Genomic DNA, 18,894 nt, shown 5'->3' on the forward strand with positions numbered 1-18,894 from the left:
TATCATGAAAACACCAGTCCCCAGCTGTACTTAAAAAAGCATGGTAAAATACCTAACAGAACCTGATTACTGCAACAAAGTTAGTCTTCTGTGTGCTATGATTTAGTAGACTGACCTAAGAGGACGTCAAGTGATGATGCCCATTTTTTTAGGCAGGGGAACTGCTGTGTGAGAGCAGGATGGATATTTTATGCTGTCCCCTGTCTGTGCCTTGAGTGAAAGGATGAATTTCCACCTTGTTCTCAGCGAATGGGTGTGGGGTGCACTTTTGGTGGAGAAGCTAAAGAGATGATGTGTACCCTCTTTGACTTCAGTTTCTAAAACTCCCTAGAGGAGATGTGGAGCAACCCAGATTCCTTCATGTTGCCTCACCTGCAATTGCTTCTGATTCTAGGATTTATTTTGGTCTTAAACACAACAAAATAAACTCAGATTTCATCATCCTCCTCTAAACTGGGCTGCTTCTACAGGCAATTTGTCCTCTTCACTGTGTGCCTCCCCACTCTTCCCCATGTTACTGCACACAGTGCTTGTTGTTGGCTCTTAAAAAAAGTGCATGTTTGTTTTCCTGGCTCATGACCTGTGGATGCGGTATGTTATGCTTTTAAGCTTATATACATATGGAGAGTAACCCTTAAACCCACAGCATGAGGCTGCTGGCTTGGAGGGATTTAATTTTATTTTTTCCTTACACTTGGCTCTGTTGGGGCAGTAAACTTAGTCATAGGTGCTTTCTTGCTTGGTGCCCTGTAGGAACCTCCAGAGATTTGGGCCTGGTGGAGCAGTCTGGCTTCAGCTGACTGACCATCCTGATGCCGTTCTGTTAAAGCTCTTGCTGTGCTCCTCAGCCGCTTTGGGTCTAAACTGGCTCACCTCAAACGCAGTGGTGATCTTTGTCATGGGTTTGGCAGCCAGTTCCTTCAGTTTCCGGGCATCGAAGCGTGGCTTATGTAGAAGGATGGGTAAGCGGCGGGGAAGAAAGTTTCTTTCTTCCTTCTGCAGCTTCTTCTCTTCTGCTTGCTGCTTCCTCTCCTTGTTGACTGACATCTGGTATAAAATAGCATCCCACATCCTTGTGGCCCTTGATTTAAACAGCCTGCAGTCTTGACCGATGGGTGGTTGAGAGCTCTCCTTCTCCTTGTTCGCTTCCTCCTGTCCCAGCTTTTCCGACTCGGGCTCTGGGAAGTTGGGTGCTTCTGGCTGCACCATCAACTGCTTCTTGAGGCGATGCCAGCCACTGGCATTGGCTCCAGGCGGTCTTGCTTCTTCTACAGGTGATAGTGCTGGCTCAGCTTTGAGGGGAGGGCTGGTGTTTGGTAAGCTGGGGGTCAACTGAGGTTGAATGATATGTTCTGCCTCGGTGTCTGTGGAGGTGGCCGCAGTACTGTCAGCTTGTGCTGGGGTTGCTGTTGCTGGGTGTGCTTGCCTGCAGGGAGTGCTGGGCGTCAATGATTTTAGGATGTCGCCATCTTGCTTGGGTAATTCAGGAGCTATCTCTGATCCAGATATTTCGGTGTCGCTTCCATGGGTCATAGGCTGATCGGTGTGGGCATCGGAGGGGCTGGGCTTGGGTGAAGGGGCCTTGATGGACTCTTCAGTAGGAGCAGGCCTGGGAGCTTCATTAGGAGGCTCTGCCTCTGCAGCAGAAAGGAGGGGAGGCTCCAGTGCAGGAGCCATGGCCTTGCTGTCATCGAGCAGGGTGGGTATCTGCCCTGGAGGTGGTTCAGAGTAGCTTGTTTCAGGTGCTGGAGAAGAAGGCCTCTTGTCTTCATGGCTGACAGTTTCTTGGGTCTGATTAGATGTGGACATCTTAGCCCTGGGTGGCTTGACGCTGTGGAAATAAGCATGCACCTTGGTGACATAGGTAACCTCTGGTGCCCTTTCTTTACTGGGTGTACTGGAAGGAGGCGGCTGGGGGAAAACAGATATTGAAGGGTCATGTGGAGAGGGAAGGTGGGTGTCTGTGCCTTCAGGCTGCTGTAGAGTCTTGGGAGCTCCTGGCTTGTGTAGCAGGGGCATGGCCGGGGAAGTCGTGAGCATGAGGTGTTCGGCAATGCGCCTTTGCTCAGTGACCTTCAGTGTGAAAGGCTTGCTCTTTCGGAAAGGGGAGGAGATGCGGTGGGTGATGGGCTTGATGGAGAGGTGGGTTGGGAGGCTGGCAGAGGCGGCTGCTGTGGTTTCGGGGGTCTCTGCTGGGGGAGTGCTCTCATTGTGCTCTAGGTCAGGGCTGGCCTCATTCACGGGTGAGAGGCTGGACCGAAAGGACTTGGCTTGCTCCGAAGCTAGGATGGCATTCTTCTTGGCTGCCTTCTTCAGCAGCCGCTGCAGCCGCAGGTTGTCCTTCCCAGGCTTTGGTAGAGTGGGAGGGGGAGAAAGGTGGTGGTGGATGGGAGCAGGCTGGACGGAGGATGATACCGTTATCAGCATTGTCATCTCCTGGAAGAAAACACAAAGCTTAGCGTTGGTGTGGGCTTAGCCCTGGACTAGACTCTGAAATATTTATACATAAGGCAGCCTCTTCCTCTCTCCAAAAGCTATGAGTATGGAGTCTGTATTGTAGAAGAGCATCAGTCTTGGTTTCCTTAGTCTCAAGTAGTCTCAGCCAGTCTTGGGGGTGGTGTGGCAGGGCAAGAGATGTACTGGGGGAAGCTATATTGCCAAACCTGGAGCCCTCCCGCTCCTGGCGATAGCGCAAAACCCAGTGAGAGCTCCTTGGGACCACAGACGTTCGTGTCTTGGCAAGTCCTAAAGGGATTTGGAAGGAAATGTCAAGAGAAACAGAGCAGTTCTGAAATTCTGAAACTTTGAAACATTCTCCAGAGGCACAAATCAGGAATGTTTCATAGCTTTCCAAATTCCAGTTATTAATACTCTGATACAATGTTATGTACAACAGAACAGCCATAAACTACATGTGTCATTTGAGTCAAAGTCAACACTGGCCTTGATTGATTTCAGCTGGCAGAAAGACATCCCTGTGAAAAGCAGGACCTTAAAAAAGCTGTGTTTATCTGGTGAGAAAGTGCTTTGTCACAATGCTAACTCTAACTGGTCTTTCCTTGCTGCGTCAAGCACAGTGGCCACCTTCTTCTGCACTCAATTTAAGATGAAACCAAATTTTCTCTTTCCCTTGGGAGCATTGTCACTGTCCTGGCTCTATCACTGATTCTTCAGTGAAACAGAAATAGGTTGTGTTCTGGGTCAGGTCTTATCCCCAATGGCAATTGCAGTTGGACCCCCCTTTGGCCAACAGTGCTGCTCCTGGGGGGATGCATGGCTCTTTTCCCTGCTCTCTTTCACTAACTCGCCACCATGTCCTCTTCTTTTTGGTGAGCACCAGTCAGATTTCCTGCACAGTGGAGCTAAGGGTCTGTGCTGGGGATAGAAAGATAAAACTAATCTCAGTTCTCTTCTTTCTCTTCCTGAGCAAGGCTGGGGAACACCAAAAACTCAGCCTCTGACCTGCAATGACTCTTTGGCAGCCCCCAGAAAGAAATCTGACTCAACCCTGCCTCTCACTCAGCACAGAGTTGCTGAGTTTTGCTATGAAAGGAGGCATAAATTATTGAGCCCCTTAATCCCCAGTGCTGGATGCAACTGAACATCCTGAAACAAGGAAGAGGTGGTGGGCTGATGTCAGGGTTGCCCAGAGGGGCTATTGCATGTGCTCTGCTTGGTTCTTGGTGGCTCTCCAACTGGCTCTGGTTAGTGTGGGTGTGTAGCATGATACCTACCGTGTGGGAAAACTATCCCAAATAAAACTCTCAAAAGCGCAGAACAGCTATTTGTGCTTGAGTGCCCGGTGTTGCCTTTAGGCTTGCAGTGCTGCTGTCAGCACTGGGCTGAGAAGTTGATCTGTAACAAGCAAGCAGGTGGTGTATCTGCCAAAACTGGTTGTGGATGGGGGGAAGAAGGATGACTCTTCTTTAAAGAAAAAAAAATAATAAAAAAAATGCAGCAGCAAATGAAAGCACTGAAGAGGTGGCACGTAGGGCATAAAGCCTTCAAGGTCAAGACCTCCCCATGGTAGATGAGCTGTCCTCCAGAGCAGAGGCTGTGGTGGGCAGGGCCTGGGCAGTGTCTGGTAAGTGGTGCAGTACTACCAACCAGTTTCCTCAGCACAGGAAAGACACAGACCTGTTGGAGCGGGTCCAGAGAAGGGTCACAAAAATGATCAGAGGGCTGGAACACATCTCCTGTGAGGAAAGGCTGAGAGGGTTGAGGTTGTTCAGCCTGGAGAAGAGAAGGCTCTGGGGACACCTTATTGTGGCCTTTCAGTACTTAAAGGGAGTTCATAAGAAAGATGGGGACAGACTTTTTAGCAGGGCCTGTAGCAACAGGACAAGGGGTAATGGTTTTAAACTAAAAGAGGGTAGATTCAGACTAGAGATAAGGAAGAAATTTTTTATGATGAGGGTGGTGAAACACTGAAAGAGGTTGCCCAGAGAGGTGGTAGATGCCCCATCCCTGGAAACATTCAAGGTCAGGTTGGATAGGGGTCTGAGCAGCAACCTGATCTAGTTGAAGATGTCCCCGCTCATTGCGGGGGGGGGTGTGGGGGGTTGGACTAGATGACCTTTAAAGGTCCCTTCCAACCCAAACTATTCTATGATTTATTTCAGCTGCAGACATGAGAAACCTCCTGCTGTTTTGGCGAGGGAGCTTGGAGGGGATTTTTGCCAGCTGGGGGTGACAACTGTTGGGCATTCCCAATGGCTTATCAGCCTCATGCCTTAGGCATAAGGCTGGGATTAGAACTTGCTCTGTTTCAAAAGCTACTCTTAGAAATAAGTCTGCACTGGCCTGAAAAAAGGCTGAGAGCCCATTCCTTCATCATATACCTGCTCTCCTCCCCAGCCTTGTGGATATTCTAGATTCTTCTGGGTCAGACAGCCAAAATGCCTCAGTTGGAGAGATGCATACTTGCTTTTGTGCAACACTACTCTGCTTCTGTTTGTATAGGAATTGGTAGTTGCTTGTGTGATTTTTGTCTGCTGCAAGGTGAGCTAGTACATGCATCTGATGTTAGGATTGATTGTGGAATGATTTCATCTGCTCCTCTTTAATGTCTTCCCACGGACAGCCTCTACTACAGGGTGAGCTATGGTCTAGCAGCACTGGTAAAGCAAAATTATAAGGTTGACCTGCTTCAAGCTTGTGTTGGGAATACTAAAGAGGCAGGGCAGTGAACTTCCCAACTACTGATCAGCTCTTTGAGTGTTTTCCTTGTCCTACAGACTGCTGCACCCCAGAAAGATGCAGCTTCCGACATGGGTCAGAGCAGGATCTTGTCTGGGATTTGCTGTGAGCTGCCAGATGCTACCGAGGAGAGCATGGGGGTTCTTGGAATGGGAAGTTTAGATATAATCTGCATGCACCAGGAAAACTTTCCCTCTGTTCCCAAAGTAAGAGGCTGCTTTGTGCCCTATAATCTCAAGATTTGTGGTCTCTTACAATAGTCTGTGCTCTTAAAATCACTCTTGCTACTCTCTCAGCACCCCAACTGACTTGAAACCTGCTGTGCTGTGGGTCTTGGAGACGTGAGTGGTAACTTCCATGGCATGTGACTGTGCCAGGGTCTGTGTGTTTGACTAGTGAGGCAGAGAGATGCTAAGAGACAGCAAAAGGAAATCAGCTGTTAATTTATTTGCCTTCCCTGTCATGCTTGGCTTTGTTTGATTACTCTCCTTCAGAGCTTTGTGTTCTCAGGAGAAATTCTGCAACAAGCAAGATTTGTGAGCGTCTTCCCCCCCTTGCTGTGTAATGAAGCAAAAGCAAAAGGACAGATGGACTTGCTTTATTGCTAGCAGAAAGGCCAGAGCTGAAAACCCAGGGACAATGGGGAAAATACTGCCTGAGAAACTTGGGTGGGTTTTGCTAAGTTGGAAGGAAATGGAGCTAGAACCTGAGTCAAGAGGCTTTCAAAGGGTTAAGTTTCCCTGCTGCTGGTTGAGTGCTTGTGGGTGGAGGGGAGGTCACCCACTCTTGGACCCCAACTGTTCTCCTGAACTCCGCTCCATCTGCAGGCAACCCCAAACTGGGAGAATGTCAGCATGGAGGAGTCATTTATCATGCGATGGAAAAGTCATTTGTGTGCGGGAGTCCCTCAGCTGCACCAGCTGTCACACGCGGAGCAGATAGAGAGCTGCAGGAACCCGATACTGCTGCAGATGGTCCCAAGTAGAGAGCTGCGGCTGTCGGGGGCTGTAGGAACATGCTCTCTGCTTTAGTGGCTTTCTCAGGCTTGGAAGGAAACCTGCTAATCTCCTCCTTCTCAGGAGATGGCTGGGCAGGAGCACATCCTTCCCTCTGCCTGGGCAGCTGTGACCTCTGCCGGGCATGCAGCCCTTGGCATCTACTCTGCCATGGGCACATAGCATGGTTGACTGTCCTGCAGCGCTTAAGCTTTATGGGCTGATTCACAGGGCTTTGTGGAAATGGGTGGGAGAAAACTACCTGTAATTGCTAGACAAGATGCAGCCTCTGTACAGCCCAGGGTATTGCTCGTGGCAGGCCAAATGGTATGCATAAACTTCTTGTTTTCTTGTCTTGCAGCTGAGCTTGGTCCTGGCTTGATGCAACCCTCAATGCCACTATTTCCTCTGCTCCACAGAAGACAATTGAAGGATGTTTCTCTTCTCCTGCCTGATGTCAGTGTGCTTTGGTACAGCCTGACTCCTCTCGGGGTGTAAGCAATACCCCATGCTGCCTCCGGTTGGACGAAAGGAACTAGATCAGCTGGCAAAACTGTCCCTGTTTTAACTTTCTATGTGACTCTCTGGCTTTTTTTTTTTTTTTTTTTTATCTGGCTCTGCTATGGAGATGGGAGGCTGTAGTTCTGTTCCCTCTACACCCTCTCTTCTCTCTCAAGTGTTGGAAGAGGGGGATCTGCTGCCCTGCTGAGCTGGCAGGGCTTTTGCTATGTGATGAAGAATTTCTGCTTTTGTGGCTCTTGGTGGCTGGGTGGTGGGAGAGACGGAGCTCAAAAGAAACCCGGTAAAAGAATCAGTGTTTGAAAGGAGGGCAATGGGCAGATCCTGAGCATGAGGAGACTGCAAGGACCACTTGTCACCCTGTTGGTGCCAGCTGTGGGTAAACTCTTCCCCTGTTTACAATGCAGCCTCTGACCCTCTACATTATCTTATTTGAGGGACTTCCATTTACTTGTCTCTGTGTACATCAAATCACATTCAACTTAGTCCTGTTTTTTTTCTTTAGTTCCCAGATCATCCTCTAATCACAGTTACATACCCATGCCAAAATGTTCCTGCCACTTTTCTGTCTCAACAGTGGCAATAGCAGCTTTGTTTCAAGTAGCTGCTGCCTTCCTCTCCCTGTCTAACATGGATTGGAGGTCTCCTTTCCCAGATGAGGAGTGCTGACCACTGGTATTATCTCCCTTCTCTGGGAAAGGGATTTGCTTGTTCTCTAACCTGTGGGCTCCAGTGCCAGTGATTGAAACACTTCTTCTGAATGTCAGATGTGGTGGGTATGTTGATAACCTGCCTGCTACATTCCTGGAGGTGGACAGGATATCTGAGAAACGGCTGCTGCTCTTATGCTGGAAGCTGCATGGTGAAAGGGCATCCTAGTGAGTTGTTTGGGGAGGTCAAGGCTTGCTGTGAACATGGGGAAACTGAGTCCCTAAAGAGTGGCACTCTGGCCTTGGGCCTGAGGTCTGTAAATCAGCTCCCAGGGCTGTTTCTGAGCTCTCCCACATCTTCATACTTCATGGTGTTAGCATGTCCCCCATCCCCTCTTAAAAGTCTTATTCCTACCCTCTTCCCATGTCAACATAATTTTGCGATTTGTTTCTGCCCTCCTGGAGGGGAGGGCAGCTTCTCTCTCCTCCATCAGTGTGCTTTCTGCTTAAATTTACTGCAGCCTGGATTTTTTTTTGTAAGCATTTAATAAAATTTGAGGAAGATGTTGTAACAATGGCAACTCTGAGGATTTTGTTGATGTAGGAGTTCCTGCAGCAAAGCTGTTTTCCAAGACCTTGCAACTCTCTACTTGAGCAGGAAGTGAAGGAGAAGAAGCATCAGGCTGAGTGACAAGAAGAAAAGGAGCTTGATGTATGCAAGAAAAGGGCTTTCTGTGTGCCTGCCCCATTTAGAAGATCCTTGTCATCTCACTGCATTCTTCATTGTTATTGGGGGTAATTGACTGTAAAATGGGAATGAGCGGTGTTTGGGTGAGAGATGGAGCAGCATGCGGAAGAATTTGCATGAAGTGATCAGCTAGGAGAAGCACAGAGCTTAGGTCCCCAGCTGACAGACCTCAGCAACATCACAGGCTTCAACAAAAATCACTGGTGATGTCAGCTAAAAAAAAAAAATCCTCGATAGCCTGCTTATACAGCTTAGATGAGACCAATATAGCTGTCTGTACAGGAACCCAGTGCTCTAATGAGCTGACTACCCTATCTGGAACCATCTAATGAAAAGCCTTTTTTTATGGAGCTGACCTTCTGAGTAATAACACTTCTGTGGTGTAGAGACAGCAAATAGTTTGTGCTTTCCTTACCTATGCTTTCCTAAAGTATTAGGAAGAGGAAAGTTAATCAGATATTGCTTCTAGCTGTCATCTTTCTGCTTATTGGTACCCTAGTCCTCTCCATCCTCTGCTTCAGCTCCTCCTGGAGGTAGGAATTCAAGGAGTTGGTGTTTCTTAGAGAGCACTGTGGAGCATGGACACCATCTGGCCCGATCTTCCTCACTTCAGCCCTTCCTCTGCCATGGTGGGATTTTCAAGCAAGGCTAGAGCAGTAGCAAGGGGTGTATAGAGATGTCCTGGCTTGAGGAGAAAGCAGTGGTATTGTGCCCTTGCATGCATGCGAACTGGTTGCACCAATTTGTTTCAATTCCGTTCAGCGGTTGGCTGGTGGAGAGGATGGCCACAAACTCCTGTTACTATGCCTGTGCCCGGCCAGCATGGAGAGCGCAGAAAAGGCCACAAAGGCTGCTTTTGTGAGATTCCTTCTCTAAGGAGGGTTAATTTGCAGGGCATATTGTCCCCACTTAAAGCCTATGTGGATGTAGATGTGGTTTCAACAGAAACAACTGCTGTAATTCAGGTTCTGGTCACAGCACAGAAGTGAGCAGGTTACATGGAAACTCTCTGGTGAGACCAGAGTGCACTGGTGGTGGTGAGGAACCAGGGAAAAGACCTGGCTTAGAGCAGATGCATATAGCTCTTTATGAGGTACCTATACCTGCCACAGGAAATTTTTCCACAATTAAATTAACTTTATGACATGCTGTTCTCCTCCCAAAGTAACGTGGTGCACACGTGGTGGTGGGAGTGGCAGTGGGGTTACCAGAATGGTGACCGCCACCCCCCCCCCCCCCCCAAAAAAAAAGGGGCGCTGCAGCCCAGGTGCTCTGGATGTGCATCTTGGGGAATGCTAAGAGGGGATGAAGGCTCATTTCTCCCCTCAGCAGCAAGCACAGGGCATTGTGGCTGATTTTGTTGTTCACTTCAGAAGAAAATGCGGCATCTGTGAAGTGCTTCTGCTCATGTCTCACTAAAATGAAAAGCTTCTGCAGGTGAATTTGCTGTGGAGAAACCACTGCATGTGGTGGTGAAGTTATGCTGCAACCTTTGCAAAGCAGCCTGCTTCCAGCTTTCCTGTGCGTCTCTGTGTGTCGCTGGGACCTCTGCTCTCCTAGGGATGTGAAGAGTGCTCCTGGGGACTCATCCTGCTTCTGTGAGTAAAGGAGAGCAGGCTGTGCCTCTCTGTAGCAGTTACCGGTCTGATTTCATTCAGCAGCTGACTGCTCCATCTTTCCTACATTCATTTTTCGCAATATTGTATTTTTTGCAGCATTGGCATCTCTCCGGCTTTCATTGTAAGACCATAGCTCTATCTTTTCCTGGGACTGTTGCATTTTGAGTGTAATAAGGACAAACTGAGGCACTGAGTGAGACTTTCTTGCAGGATTAAGTTTACCCTCAAAGCCTGGTGGAGAAGAGCGAGGCTTTCCTGGTCCCTGTATCTGTTGGCTGCCCGTGTTCCCTGTGCTGCCAGGCTATCCCAAATTACCATCCCCTTGGCAGGTGGATGGTGCCCAAAGAGAGGGGCTGGAACCCCTATGTGGGCTCTCAGTGCTGTGAGCTTGACGCACACCTCAAGGTGGTGCTTCTCTCCAATCTTCTTCTTTCCCCATCCTGTCTGTTTAGATTATGCAGAAGGGGAATGTCCTTTTGTACAGTATCCACTCTTAATAAATCTGTGGGGGCTACAGTAATACTGAAATGCGCTGTTTGTCCTGTAGCAGGCTTCAGGGCTGGTTTTCTTCCAACAAGGTTTAACAGGTGATTCTACGCAAGCATATGCGAGACAGAATTGAAAAACATGGTCCACGACCATTGCAATGCCTGTTTCTTGCGGGCCATAAACTAGTGTTATTTAAACTTGGGGAAAGGTTAGCTGATGGAAAACTCAAGTCTGTTTTGAATGTTATGTCTTTATATAGCACTTGTTCTGCCTCAGGACTGGGGGCTAGACTTCAGCTGGTTCTCTTTCCAGGTATAAAATAATTATAGGTTCATTTTTATGACCATCCTTATGTATATGTGCTGGCTAATTAACAGATCTCTGCTCAACCCTTGCTTGCAGCTCTGCACTGGGCCTCCAGTGAGGTGGTGGACGCAAGAGTCCAGAGTCTCCAAATGACTTTCTTCCTTGAAATGTGTCTGCAGTTTCTGCTCTTTGAAGGAAAGGTCAGGCTCGGAGACACCTGGGTCTGAATGTCAGAGCTTACCCTCCTGCCACCACCACCTTAGGGAAGGAAAATAAACAAGCTCAAAGAGCAGGGTGGCTATAAATAATGAGGTGGCAGCTGATATGCTGCTGAACAAGGCTGTGTGGTTGGTCTACTGGTAACTCCTGCCAGCTCAACACACTTTCCCTAATGCTGCATGATATATATATATATGTGGGTGTATACATACATATATTTCAAAGCAGGTAAAGAATGGATCTGACAGTGGCAAGAAGTGCAATCGGAGCTAGCATTTGCTTCAGAAACGATGGAACCGTTACAAGGATCCTGATAATGAGACAGACCATAGGTGATTTCCCTGTTATTTTTGCTTTGGGTGCCCCAAGGGGTTTGGTTGCTGTGGAACAATTTGATTTAGATCAAATTTCAAAAAGGTGCTTAATCTCTTCACGAAAACTCTAAGTAATAGTGGTTTAACAATGCTAAAGACACGCACTCTTCATCCTTCAAATAAATAGAAAAAAGTGTCATGGGCTTAGGGCTTTTGAGGGTGATGGGAAGAACAGGGCAGAGAGGGTGAAGCATAGTAAGGGGAAAATATCATTGCAATTTATATGAGCAAGCACTTTAAAGCATGAAAGCAGCAAACTGCAAGTGTAATTACTGAATCAGATGTGCTTGGTTGGGTAGGTAGTCCTTCCCCAAGGTTGTGGATGGTTGCTGTGAGCACCTTGGCTGTTCTCCTGCCTCACTCACCTCCTCTGGGGACAGCCCAAAACAGCAGCTCCAGGCACTGGTCCTGGCTCCCATCCTGCTGCTCAGTCTTTGTCCTCACTGTCTGACTGTTTCATCCATTTAGGTGTAAATAGCCTGAGGATGAGGCCCAGGCTATGTCTTGAATGGTCCAGCCTGATCCCTTATCTTCAGAGAGACATCTAGCCTAGATCTAGCATGTCCAAGGAGGATCTCCAGAATCCCACAGGGATTGCACCTTAGATGTCTAAAGCAGATGGAGCAAGCACATCTCCCAAAGCAAACACCTGAGTGATGGAGCAACAGCCTACCAGAAAAATCAGGAATCGATATTAACTGAAGAAAGATGAAATTCAGTACTTACTGATGTGTAACTTGTTTCCATCTGCAATCATTTGCATGTTGGGTGCATCGTGTTACTTGGTTTGGTTCACAAAATTAACAGGTCATTGGTTCCTTCGGGATCATTTCTGGTGCTGTTTTCTTGTGATTTTTAGAGCCCTGTAGGTAAGTTCAAAACATCAGATGGAAAAGAGTATTTACAGTAGCCAGTAAGTACAAGAGGTTTCTCAGGAATAAAGTGACTTTTTTTTGAAAGCATGAAAAGTTCCGTCACCTAAAATTAGTGTGAAGAAGGGCTATCGAGTAACACCATTGCATGCTCCCAACTTTGGCCCTGCAAAGTTCGGCATCTAAAGTACTGGAAAGGTGAAGGGCAGATGTTGGTGATGTTGCCAGGACAGATATTCTAGCAGAGTAGCTCCAGGCAACGAAACTAGTTGGAGGCTTTTCAAGTTTGTTGGTCAGATCTACTGTTTTGCAAAAATCAGGGTTGCAAAATGCAAATTTGGAGCTGTGCTTTGATTGCTACCATCCCCGGAGAGGAAGAGCGCAAATTCTGGCTCCGTCTCTGCTTGTTCCTGGTGAGGGATGTGCTGTATGTGGAGGGTGCAAGCATGGAAAAAGCTGCACCGGGTTAGGAGTTGATTGGTTTGGTGAATTTTGTTTGGGGGTTTGTGTGCAGTTTGACTCGAAGATCAGGGCTGAGACTGCTAAAGTGAGCTGGTAAGGATGGCACCAATACTTGCCTTTGCCCTGGCCAAATGTGTAAGCTGCCCAAATGCCACGCAGTTATTTACTGCCTCTTGGCCCCGGGGCGTTTCATCCCCTTTTCTAGCTGTCATCCTGGTTTGGGCTTTGCTTTTTCACAGCCTTTCAGGAGACTTTCAGTGTGCGTGCCAAGGCAGCTGGTAGGTTAAATGTGCTCACAGGGAGATGGGGAAATGTGAGAGCAGTTTCTTTGGAGGTCTACAAAGCAGCTTTACACCCGGGTTAAGCTTGGTCTGTTCCATCTGGCTTTTGAAAGGCTGATGAGCTATGCCAGAAAGCCAACACTGAAGGCAAATTCTTGGTGCTTCTCCAGTGCCACCCTGCTGAGCCTTGTTGCTTGCTGACCATGTGCACTAATGTATCTCTAATCTGAGTCACTCTGTTGCGGATCAAGGTAGCAAAGCATTTCCCACATCCATCAGAGCTGTGGCCCGTCTGATGAGGCCAGTTCTCATGGAAGGGATGCAGATGCTGGTATTTTTGGGTTGGTGTCAGAGGTGAGCTCTCCATTTGCTTTTTCCCTCTCTGTCTCCCTGATGACTGATGAGATCAGGGGTGGCTCTGCAGGACATGCTGCTCCTTAGAGCAGTGCCGACCCGTGGAAGGATTGGGGGATAGGTGCTCAGTTCTTCATGCAAATACCCTAATGCAATTAATTCCTCCTGGACTGATGACTTCAACGTCTCAAAACTGCCATTGTCTTTTAAGAGTGCTAGTGACTTTGTGTGTCTCCAACAGTGAAAATATTGTTGGGAAAAAACCCAAATAATAACAACCAGAGCCAGCCCAACTGGAAACTTAGAAAAACCTCAATTACAAATAAAAAAATTTCAACAGAATTTAAAAATGCCCAAGGACACGTTGTACCCTGCTCTGCCACTGTCACCACCAAAACCACACCAGCCTAATGAGCGTATCTGCAGCATGCACTGTATGAATGATGCACAAGGCTGGCTTATGTTTGCATCCGATGCTGAAGTAGGAGGTGTGCAGATCCCTCCCTATTTCTTACGCAAAGATGTAGAGTTTCTGCTCTTGCAGGCTAAAAGGGGCTAAGACGGGGCTAGATTCTTCTACCGACTGAGCTTCACAGAAGGGATGACGCACTAGAGTCCTCAACGGAAGTGTTGATTGCCTGCCTCCCTCCAGATGCAAGGAGGAGAATACCAGTATCAGGAAGGTGGATGGAGGTGTACATAGGTAATTTGGTCATTAATAAGAGAAAGCTTGTTTGTTGGCCTTTATTCTCCTTTTTATGCCTCTGAACCTTTGAGGTGTCATGAAGCCATCATCAGGAGAAGGTGTTGGCACCCTCAGGTTCCCCAGCCATGCTCCAGGATTCAGGTAGGTGAACCCACAACCTGGTGAATACTTGCTCTCTCCTGTGTCTGAGCGGCTGCTGCAAGATGTGCATCGCTGTGCATGGCAAGCACTGCACCAGGTCTCTTCTGGCTGGGGGAGGGAGAGACAAACTGAGGACCGAGATCGCGAGCCCAAATGCCAGGCGGGGGTATTAGAGGAGCTGGGGAGGAAGCATGGTCTTTCCTTAGCCCATTTGAGTTGTGTTTCAGATTCCTCAGCATCCCATAATTGCTGGTAAAATGGCAGTGGTCTGCTAATACATAAATAGAGGAGCTGATTTGAAAGTTTAAGGCTATTCTGATCTCTGCTTGACTGGCTGCATAAAACAGGTCATTGGATTTTACTCAGGAACAGAAAATAATTAATTATATATATATTCTGTCCTTCCTCTGAGTGTACTTAGTCACTATCTGATCTGCCTTTTTATTGGCAGCTACTTCAATTAAGTTGGAAAGAATGTTTCAGTGAACGTCGGGCATCTACTCTAACCTTGAACTGCTGATTAAAGCCCACTGCAGAATCCCTTTCTCTGGGGTGGGATAAAGAGAAGATAGGAAAGGGAAGTGGATAAGGATTTACTTTTCCTTCCCAAATGGCTTTTGTGGTTCCCATTTCCCACCTTCCCTGAGTCACGGTACAAGGTTTATAATGGAGTGTCACAAAACAGAAAAGCACATCCCCACCCTTCCCCAGGTAGCTTAATGAACCTGTTTTCCTGGATAACTTCAAGTGTTTCAGTGCTGATGTCTGTATAAGCAGACAAACACATCAAAACCAATTGTATCATGCAAAAAAACCCCCCACATCAAAACCATTTGTATCATGCAAAAAAATCAAAATATGTTGTTTTGAAAGCATTCAAATATGACTTTGGAGGGGGGGGGAATAAAAGAAACATTCAGAATGTGAATGATGGAACAACTCAAGTAAAACATATTTTCCTTGCAAATAAATTCACTGTGGATAACTTAACTGGTTTTGGATGACAGAAGGTGTCAGTGAAAATTCGTCTGTAGCTCTAGCACAAAGGTGTAAGTGCAGAGTCATGGGCAAGTTTGGGTGAGGAAGGACCTCAGGAGGTCCTCTGGCCCAACTTGCGGGCCAAAGCAGGATCCGCCTCAGTATTAGATCAGTTTGCTCAGTGTTGGTCAGTAGTTGGTGAATAAGGGATAGGTATTGTTTCACTTCAGGAGTTAGATCTCTCCTGGGTTGTTAAAGAGCACCTGTTTTAAAGGAGTGATGTAGCTGATTTTCTTTACAAACTCTGTAGTCTTTAATGAATGTGAAGCTGCAGGTAGGATTTCAGACTTCCAGGGCTGTAGAGCTTTTCAGATGGACTTTTCCAGTGCTTTTTCAGCTTGCTGGCTGAGCGTCATCCAGCCATAGGTGGCAGTGATCCATGGAAATGTTGCCCACTGACTGGTGTGCAATAAGCATGGGGGGTGAGGGTAAAAAAAAAAGGGGCGGGGAAGCATTTGGCCAACGTGCCCATCTTTATGCAATTTGTAAAATTATCAGGGCTAATGTGTGTGCACTGTATTTAAAGGCATCTCCCTGTGAGTGCGCTGGCTGCTGCAATAGGTCAGCCAACAGCCAGAAAAGATGAGAAGGGCTGATTACGGCTCCCCAGCAAGTGGCCCTGCTATGCTGTATATTGCTGCGGCCCATCTCAAATAACCAGTCTGGGTGCTCCTACCTACTGAAAAGAAATGTGATACTGGGGTAGGTTACCTAGTGGAAACTTCTCTAGATCTGTGCCCCAGCCTTTAGTTCCTATTCAAGGAGGAACACTGGTTTCCTGTATCCTCTCCCAGATGGAGATGCTGTCACTGTAAAAGCATGCCAGGCTTTGGCTTGAGGTCAGCAGGTAGCTGGACTTTATGCAGTTTGAGACCCTGGTTCATGTCTGTGCCTTGCACGTGTGCTCTCTTTAGCCTTGGTGCTGTCTTCTAACCTGGTAGCTGGTGAGAGGGGGTTCTCCAAAGACAGGTGCTCACTGCGCCCTTGCCTAACAAAATCTGATAGCTCTTGCTAGAAATGTGGCCACAGCCGGGATCATCTCTCCCTCATCTGGTCTCTGTGATCGGTACGGAGCACGAGGTAGTTGGTGGTGGTTTGCTTGCTCTCTAGGCTGGCATGGCTGTACTGCAGCAGCTCAAAGGCGAGTCCAAGTACACCTTGCTGCTGATGCAGGGAGAAGAGCTGATGTCAAGACGGTGCAAAATATGTATCCTAGAGCAGGACAATCTGCAGTAGAGAGGCAAAGCTGATGATGAAAATGTCACAGGCTGTGAATGAAACTGCTGTGCGTTGGCATCAAGAGGTGAAATAAGGACTAGAATAGGGTATGTGTGAAAAGCATAGGGTATGCGGCTAAGGCATGGAACAAATATTGGAGAGGATTATAGTTACATGCCGAAGCAGATAGAGACCCACAAAGGAAAGAAAGGGCAAACATAAAATGGGCTGTGGGGAATGAGCCTCGGTTGTGAACCAGTTGACAGCAGAGCAAACAGAGGATGTGTGCATCAGATAAGCCCTCTTTCCGGAGGGATGGAGCAGATCCCCTCAGTCCTGTGGGAGGAGGGAACTGGATCATGCTGGGACTGGAAACAAGATGCATGACATGGACACCAGCGTTCTGACAGAGGCAGCCCGTAGGATGCACAGACGTCCTTTGGGACAGTACTGAGCAGATGGGCCATGCTCGCAGGAGGTGGTGATGGGCACGATGGAGCATGGATATGATGCATAATGTAAAGACGGACATTGTCTGGAGCAGTTGCCCAACATGGACAGATCAGAAACTGAGCTAAGCGCAGACACGCGTGTACAGGAACTAAGGTGATGCTGCAGGCAGCAATGTTTGCATCTCATCTATTTGAAAATAGAGCTGCAGCAGGTAGAAATGTCTGGTTACCCGTCCCTGCTGTAGCCTGCATCAGCATCACATTTGTCAAGATGCTTAGAGGGAAATCTGAGTGATGCAGAGTGCTTCCCTGCCGCTGGTGCACAAGCAGCACCGCTCTGGCAGAGGCTGTGCAACCCTGCAAGATGCTCACATTGCTCCTGCCAACTGACTGGCAGCAAATGGGCCAGATGGGACCACAGGAGCATTCAGCCTCACATCTGCTGCGAACTGTCCTGGTGTAAGCCCAGGCTTCACATGCACTTGCACAGACACACTTTCTTTTTAACTGATTGATCCAATCCTTGGTGTAAGAGACCTGAGTGGCGATGCCCTGTCCACAGCAGGGACAGTCTATAACGGGCAGGCAGGCAAAGGCGGCTGGTGAATACCACTGTCAAACCAGGTCCACTGCGAACATAAAAGGAGAAACAGCTGGGGAACTCCCCTCCCATACATCTCCACTCTGCTACCAGTTTGGGCAAATACGGTATTTCTTGGACATGTGCCTGCCTGGTGGAGCGCCTGAGGAAAATGAGCCAGTGGAAGATGACAAAAATGCTCGATGGTGCCGAAAATGCAGCGTGAAAGCTGGTTTGCTGTGTTAGCACTTTTGGCAGAGCTGGGGAGCGGGAGTGGAGGCCACGATACCTGGTCCGGCCGTGCGTCCCCATGCAGGTGCTGCTCTCCTTGGCAGCACTGGATGCCCACCCCGGCTCCCCCACCTGGCAAACTCCCAGCCAAAGCCAGGTCACTGAGGATGGATGCACTGTCCCCCTCCCACCCAACAAGTAACAGAAGCATTGGCTTGAGCTGGGTTGCGGGAGGGAGGAGAGAGGATAAGCTGCTGGACAGCTGGAGAATACAAGCTGGAGAGGGGATTTTTGCTCGTGCATGTTACCTGGTGAATGGAAGGCTGCAGCGCTGTGCTCCTGCTCCACGGCTTTAAATGCTTGTCTTTACATCCTCGGTTGGGGACCCTTTCCTGCAAGTGGCAGGGAAAGAGTGGGCAGGAATCAATCTGTGGCCCAGGCCAAAAATATCACCTGCCCTGCAGCTCCTAAATTTTTTCCCTGCTCCTACAGGCTGGGAGAGAGGGGGTGCTGGAGCTGCCAGGCGCTCCGGAGGGCACGCTTTGCATCGCCGGGGAGCCCTGCCAAGGGGAGAGGGTTGGGAGGGAGGGGATGGAGAGCTGAAGACTGTGAGGTTTAGTGAAATGGAAACCGTGAGCCAGAGGGTTGTGTGAGGCACTGCAATCCTCTGCCGGCATAGCTGTGCAACTGTGGAGGGTGCTTGGGCAGCAAAACCCACCCAGGCACCTAGGAGATTCTAGGTGGAGTCCAGCCATCTGGGGTTTGCCCTCTCTAAGACATCCTTACTTAAATAATGCTTTTGTATTGTGCTAAGAAAGGCTATGAGTGTGGCTTGAGGTCAGATAAGCTCTCTTGCTGCATTCCTGCTCTCTCCCTTTTTGTTCCAGGTCTCCTTGAGCCCTGATGCGTGGCAGAGCCCTGCTAGTCTTTGCGAGAGGTGGGTGCGTGCCACACACCACCCGTGCATTAACGCACGTGCGATGTGTGTGCCACATGCTTCTGACTTCTTACACGCCCCGTGACTGTTCATTTCAAAGAATGTCGGATGGCAGAAGGTCCCCAAACCCCAAACAGGCTCTAACCCTGCAGTACATCCCAAGCCGTTTACGTGTAGAGGGGCAGCAGGGAAGAGCCCCTACCCAGCTGGGAGAGCAGAGCTGGCTGCTGCTGTGTGTTGAGACTGCAAGAGCCAGCGTGCCACAACCAGGTTTTAAGCAGTGACCGTGTGCCACGGAGCTGCGGGAGCCCCACAATTTGTTTCCAAGGTGCCTTTGCCTCAGATACCCCTCTTAAAGCTCTGCCTGCCTGGTGGGGTTGTAAATATAGAAACATAAGCCCTGGAGGTTTTTTTTTTTCTCCAAACATGTCCCTCCCATCGTAGCATCATCTGTGCAATTCCTCCAGCTGCTCCTATACATGGTATGACCTTTTTTTTCTGCTT

The 18,894-nt window shown here is 48.5% G+C and overlaps 2 protein-coding genes across 3 annotated transcripts in view; one reads left to right on the forward strand and one right to left on the reverse strand.

The window, feature by feature from the left end:
- LSP1 (lymphocyte specific protein 1) overlaps positions 1–7,935 on the forward strand; it is a 51,670-nt gene extending 43,735 nt beyond the window's left edge. For both annotated transcript variants that reach the window (XM_030039201.2, XM_030039202.2), the window contains exon 11: positions 6,556–7,935. The gene's annotated coding sequence lies outside the window, so the exon portion shown is untranslated. The remainder of the gene's footprint in view (positions 1–6,555) is intronic.
- On the reverse strand, positions 662–17,905 carry LOC115351842 (pollen-specific leucine-rich repeat extensin-like protein 1). Its single transcript, XM_030039200.2, has 3 exons — positions 17,762–17,905; positions 11,845–11,981; positions 662–2,436 (listed from the first exon to the last, which is right to left on the reverse strand). The coding sequence occupies exons 2-3, from the start codon at positions 11,863–11,865 to the stop codon at positions 793–795; spliced, it is 1,665 nt and encodes a 554-aa protein (XP_029895060.1). The 5' UTR covers positions 11,866–11,981; positions 17,762–17,905; the 3' UTR covers positions 662–792.
- Positions 17,906–18,894: the final 989 nt, after the last annotated feature.

The sequence above is a fragment of the Aquila chrysaetos genome, chromosome 16, assembly GCF_900496995.4.
Source record: "Aquila chrysaetos chrysaetos chromosome 16, bAquChr1.4, whole genome shotgun sequence".
In the NCBI taxonomy this organism is placed as follows: Eukaryota; Metazoa; Chordata; class Aves; order Accipitriformes; family Accipitridae; genus Aquila; species Aquila chrysaetos.

Bases quoted from the DNA above. Each gene is read 5' to 3' on its own strand.
- LOC115351842 (XM_030039200.2), bottom strand. From the start codon at position 11,865: ATGGAAACAAGTTACACATCA. The intron at 2,437-11,844 runs GTAAGTACTGAA...GTTTTCTTCCAG, and splicing joins TGGAAACAAGTTACACATCA to GAGATGACAATGCTGATAAC.